General features: G+C 37.1%; 1 protein-coding gene across 2 annotated transcripts; it reads right to left on the bottom strand.

Moving 5' to 3' along the window:
• Window positions 1-703: 703 nt before the first annotated feature.
• LOC126798071 (carboxyl-terminal-processing peptidase 3, chloroplastic) lies at window positions 704-5,399 on the bottom strand. Of its 2 annotated transcripts, none has more exons than XM_050524903.1 (12): window positions 5,061-5,399; window positions 4,350-4,431; window positions 4,039-4,169; window positions 3,809-3,895; window positions 3,545-3,623; window positions 2,994-3,073; window positions 2,856-2,891; window positions 2,600-2,719; window positions 2,395-2,481; window positions 2,136-2,285; window positions 1,759-1,866; window positions 704-1,163 (listed from the first exon to the last, which is right to left on the bottom strand). In XM_050524903.1, exons 1-12 carry the CDS (start codon window positions 5,376-5,378, stop codon window positions 912-914), a joined length of 1,530 nt encoding a protein of 509 aa, XP_050380860.1. In that variant the 5' UTR covers window positions 5,379-5,399; the 3' UTR covers window positions 704-911. The 2 variants fall into 2 exon arrangements, with proteins under 2 accessions (XP_050380860.1, XP_050380859.1); XM_050524902.1 differs by having other exon boundaries at window positions 2,985-3,073.
• Window positions 5,400-6,347: the final 948 nt, after the last annotated feature.

Consider the following 6,347-nt stretch of genomic DNA (forward strand, 5'->3'; position numbering starts at 1 on the left):
CTGTTGAGCCCTCCCAATCCTAAACATGTGTTGGGAGATCGACGTCGCAGGGAGGATGCGGATGACATCGCTGGTAAGAAAGGCAAGTTTGGGCTGCGTTTGGCACCGTCTAACCTCTCACCTACCAAGCTCGGGCTTCAAGCCATGGCTTCAGGGGTGTTGGGTGTTCCGCGTGACAAACATTCACCTGCAAAAGTTGGTCATCCTAGAGACTGGAGGAACTCAAACAAAGCTACTAAGTGCCAACTCAATATGGAGTCAGCGGCGGAGCTCTAGATGACTTTAGCGGAGCTTGTTCAGAGGGAAAGATGCCGGTGGAACCGGTGGTGGAGCAGGCTGCTAACCCACTAGAGAGTGTGGCAGAGGAGCCTACTAGTGATGCAATGTGCCTCTTTAAGGAGGCTGAGGGCGAGTAATCTCCTAGTGGAGCTAGGAAAGATCCTTTCTCACCCTTGCCATGTTTTCTTTTTCCAGTATAGCAAGCAGTTGATGACGTAGGCTGAACTGGTTGAAAGTTATTATGCTTTAACTTTACTTCAGTTTTTTTCTTTTTGAACTATGGTTTTTAATAAGCACATTTGTGCGTCATTATTTGCTTAGTACAACTTGCATTTGAAGTGTATCTATCACTCCAGTTGTTTGGTCCTTCTCGCCATGCATGACAATTGCCAAATGAAGTCAATCATTCTCCTAAAAAAAATAGTGGATCATGCACTATAAAATTATACTTCTAAGTTCTAACTTCCATACACAACATATACAGATTACACATCTATATGAAGACCCTGCCCTGTTGCAAATCCTTTTTCCCATCTATAACTATTGTCAATTCTATATATACTACACGTATGATTACCATTGATTCTATTTTTATACTGCAGGCATTTCAGTTACTACATGAGATTATATCTTCAAGAAGCAGTGCCTTTGGACTCTTGAATGTCCAATTCATGTTCTGCTACCAAAACACAGGAATCTGCTTCTAGTGATGAGACTGAGCTCTTCTGGTCCTTCAACACTGAATCTTTTGGAGAATTAAGCATTTCAGTTGTGCATTGCACATCAGGAGCTATGCCAACCTGGTCTATGTCATGAAGCGCTGGCGATAAATACTTTGCTACTGTGACAAATAATGCCGATCCATCATGCAACTCTGTGACACTCTGTAAATGCAGCAGTAGAGAACAAATTATGGTCATATAAGGCAAGTACACAAATTACAGAAAAATGAACAAGAGCTATATATGCAGCTCAAAGAGAAGAAATGTGACAGCTATCCATGAGGGAATTTTCTTAAGTACCTCTATGTATGTGATACCTCATTTACTGATATCACAACAAATTTGTTGTCATTGTGGTAAATAGGGTGATGTTTTAAGTAAATCTAGTTCTATTGTTGTAATTACTTCACCAATAACATTTTACAAGATTATGAACAAATAGTTGCCAATGTGGTAAATTTGTTTGGTTATTTGTAAACATAAAAAATTACATGTTGTACCTTTGTTCTCAATGTTGTAAATTTAGTTCAATAAAATTGTAATTTTGATTCAAAAAGTGAGGGTATGCTATACCTCAAGGTATTGTAGACAACCCCGTCCATGAGGTTCATAACTTGATGGAGATATAAGCATTTGAATAAAATATAATTTCTATATGAAATAAATGTTGTTGTCATAGATTTGATTGAGATGAATTTCTAGATGATTCAATAAGGTACGAAGAAAGTTTTATAAAATACGTTGTTAAACTGTCTACCTGAATTTTTCCTTTCCCAAAGGTTCTGTGACCCACAAGAGTAGCTCGACGATTGTCATGCAGTGCCCCTGCCAATATCTCACTCGCACTTGCGCTGCCCTCATTGACCTGTTTTAGGCAGTAGAAGATTGAAACTGATAAGAGTCCACTACAAACATGATATTGAGAGTTTTTAAAGATATGAGGGCAAAAATTCTACTTGAGACCACAATGATCGACATAATTGTCTTTTACTTGCCAATGCAACAAACATTTATATCTTGCGGAGTTGAAGATTGTATTATGCATTTGGCATGATATTGAAAGTATTTATCAGCTCCTTAATATGTATGTCTACTTGATTTGTTTTAATATTAGTGTCGAAATTCAAAACTCACAAGCACGACAAGTGGATCATGTGTGATAGCATGCCCGTCTACCATATTAATAGGTAACAAATTCCCTTCCCGATCAACTGTGTTCACTAGAGTTTCATCCCCATCTAGCCAAATTTGGGCAACATCAAGTCCGGCTTTCACTAGTCCCCCCTGAAGAGTTTAAATGAAAGTAGACATAAGACAAACTGGATAATCATAGACAAAAGCAGGCAAACAAACTATAAAAACTTTCACTTATGAACATGAGATCAATAGTTACCGGATTGTTTCTCAAATCCAGTATGTATGAATGTACACCCTGACTCTTCATTTCCTTGATAGCATTTTCCATATCAGCTGCAGCAGTCTGTTGGAGTGCATACAACCAACATATACCAATGATATCAGTCTTAGTTAAACTATTTTATAAGAAATAGCAATTTTACTGCTTACAAATGCAAGACAAAAATGACTGTAATAACGACCTGAGAGAAAGCCGACAGCTTCACGTATCCCGTCTTTGTAAGATGTCCATCTGGAGTTCTATGAGGGATGGTTGCGGTCGAAATTGGAGAAAGCTTAATGAACTCCCGAGGTAATTTCACCTTCAACCAGATGTGTAATTTCAGATCAGTGGGAAGCATTTTAAAATTCAATGCATCCATTGCTTGATACTACTGATTTTAAAGAAACAATTAATATAGACAACAGAAATGTCAGCATAATGAATGATCTGAGTACCTCTCTTATACTAGCATCACTTCCCAAATCATTGGCCTGAAAAACAATAATTGAAATATCAGTTAGCTGAAATAATTTACAATTTCTGGCTTACTCAACAAGATTAGTCTAAAGAGAACTGAAGATTACACTGTGAACTTTTACAGTAACACTTGTTCCAACTTGGCCTCTAAGTTTCTGTACTGCTGCTTCAGTGTCAACACCATTAAGCTGTTCTCCTGAAGTGTTGCACACAGTATTTAAATTTACGACAAAAGTTTTATAATTTATTGCAGAACAGAAACTAGTTTATACTAGGCCATGGAGAAACACAATTTCGCAACTGTCATAATTAAGCAAAATCCTACAATGCATAAAGTAGTCAAAGTTTGTTTAACTTTTAATCAAAGAAAATTTTAGTGAGTTTGACGAAGTAGAACAAGATAGGAGGTCCGGAAGAAAGAGCTTTTGAGAAATGCAACCTATTTAATTTCATGAATCTGGGAGCAGTTTGTTCAATGAAACAATGTAACTTTTTCTTGATAGAGTTCATGGAACAAAGGTTTGATCTCTTGTGGAATTTAAATTTGCACTGACCAAAGAATGTAATGATGTTAGAAGTCAAGTATTAAAAGTTTAGTTATAGCTTTTCCAGCCTTATTAAGAATAACAAAGAAACAAAAACACCAAATACTTGATCTATGGCTTACCATTAATTTCAATCAACTCATCTCCCTCATGAATACCAGCACGAGAAGCTGGGCCACCATCTACACATGACATAACAACCTGCAATTTCCGATCAAAATTATATCTTGATAAATTTCTTTGTCCTACAGTCCTACTCGAAACTCCAGTCTATGCAAGTGACAGTGCTTATTGCCTTATTCTAAAACTAGTTCCTCCGTGTGCATATATAAGAAAAGGAAATTTTCAAAAACAAAGAAAGGTTCTTTGGTATTGATCTCACTAACCAGATGCCCTGTTCTTGGTTCAGTACCTATGAAAAGACCAACTCCTTGTAGATTTCCATTGCTTCCAATGCGAAAACTTTGATATTCCTGCAAGTAAACAATATGAATATTTTGCCATTCATGGACATATCACAACTGTAGTAACTCTGTGGACTGAAATGGTACTGTAAGTGGCAGCTTTAATCAGCATGACATTGATAAAAAAGAGAGACTCAAATCAATTGCAAGACCTTTGGACTAATAATCCTCGTAAAGGGATCGCCAAGAGTAGAAAGCATTCCACTGATCTTCATATAAGCTGCATCGGCTGACCTAAGAGGAAACATTTCGACCATTGTTTGCTGCAACTTAAGATCCCAATCTGCAGAAGAAGAATCTGTCTTCAACACCAAAGAACCTCAAATGGAAAACGAAAGAACTATCTAATTATTCAAGTTATTACCATGATCATGAACATTTTAGCATGGAGTGTAAAATCTTTAATGCTACATTTAATTTGTGTGCCAGACATTAAAAAAAAGGGATGCAGTATGGCCAATACCTTGATGATTAAATGTCGGGTCAACGAATGTTTCTCTAATTAAACCCCAAGCTTCCACAAGGGTTCTTTGTACTGAGTTCACCTATTATACAATCAAATCAAGTTAATAAAAAGCATCACATTTCTGATACAGGTAAAAACAAGTTAAGACTAAAAAACAACTTGATTTAAACTATGATCTATAGTCAAAATTACTAAATACAAACATACGAAGTAAATGGATAAAATAAATGTACCAGCATCAGCAAAGCAGAACATTCATCTAAACCCAGAAATAAATTACCAAAACTAAGACAAATGTGTAGAAGTGATAAATCTATATCATACACATTTTGTGTTGATTTGATTCTTGCAGTGGTGAGATTATAAGATATGTGCATAATCTGACTACTATCCCAAGGGGATCAGATTAGTGTGACAAAGGAACAATCTCATGTCAACAGAACAACTATATAAAAAGTTAAAAACGTATAATAGAACGTCCTATATTCACAATTATATGAATTTCCTATATTCATTATTAGACTCGTACTCAAACATTTGACATCTGGTTTTTACCCAATTGACCTATAAATTTTCTTTCTTTGGTTGTTTTGTTCCTGTCCCTTTCAGTTTATATAAGTTTTAATGTAAACCAGACATCTAGGAAATACTCAAGTATAGGAAACACATACATAATACTCAATTAAATAGAAAGAAAGGATGAATAACCTCAGTGGTGCGTGAAACCGGAAAAGCAACGGTCAACGACTCCGCAATCGCCGGAGAATCAAAACAGAGCGAGAAACTGGCAGCAGCGGCAACAGAAAACGCAAGAAAGCCTTTTCCGATGGACCCAAAGAGCTCCTGACTAGATTTTTCATCAGCTTCAGACTTCGCAGCACTGACTCTCCATTTCCGGCTAACACTGCGATCCGAGCAAGGGAACCGGTGCGCGGGCAGTAAAAATGAGGTGGGTTTTCGGCATATGGGCGAAACAGGTAAGCAACGTATTGGTTTGAGATCCATGTTTGGGCAGAGAGGCTCCATTGTTGTTGTTGTTGTTGTTGTTTGAGGACCAAAATGGAGAGGAGGAGAGAACTTTGAATATAGTCGACTACAGTAATACGTTATTAGTTTGTTGGGATTCTAGAGGTGGGGTCCGCTTATGAATCTTGAAGATAGCTTCTGTGGCTTGAGATTCATTTACCGTAAGCCTCAGGGCCTCAGTGTTTGCTACACGTGTATATTGGTAAGAGGCAGAAGTTGTGAGTTGTGACCGGAAATTTCCCATTTGGATGTTTCTACTCTCTTGGATGTTTATACTCCGGTCTAGGGGCGGATGTAAGTTGTAGGCAAGATTTGCTCCCAAAACCTCTTAAATATATATATATATATATACAGTCTTTATTCAGAGTGAAGTTCCAATTTTAGCACACTTTTCGGTCAAATTTTTTCACCATAAGTGATTCAATATTTAGATATGCTATTCAAGATCATCTCTACAAAGTTTCATCCAATTCAGACATCGTTAAGGTATTGAAATTAGATTAAATCAATGAATGAATTAAAACGGTTCAACGTGAACCGTTCGTGTAAATCTCAATTTTGAAAGCTTAAATCATTGTCAAATTGGATGAAACTTTGTAGAGATGATCTTAAATAACATACCTAAATATTGAATCGCTTATGGTGAAAAAAATTGACCGAAAAGTGTGTCAAAATTGGAACTTCACTCTGTAATTTCAGTGACTAGTCCCAAATTGAAGAAGAGCCCATTTTCTAGGCCTATAAAAATAGGCACAAACTTCCAAATTAGAGATCCTTAACTTCCTTAAATTGTATACTTACGTAGGGTTTGGAGGGTCATAGCTAAGCTAAAACGTACACCACCTTCCTTGACCTTTGACTCGAATCTCATTATGCAGGGTTCTTCAGAAGATAAAGGATTGAAGGCACTACGCCAACCAGACACTTGGGCGACGAAAGAAAATCATCACCTGAAGCGCCAAACCGTCG

Source organism: Argentina anserina, chromosome 6, assembly GCF_933775445.1.
Source record: "Argentina anserina chromosome 6, drPotAnse1.1, whole genome shotgun sequence".
NCBI classification, from domain to species: domain Eukaryota; kingdom Viridiplantae; phylum Streptophyta; class Magnoliopsida; order Rosales; family Rosaceae; genus Argentina; species Argentina anserina.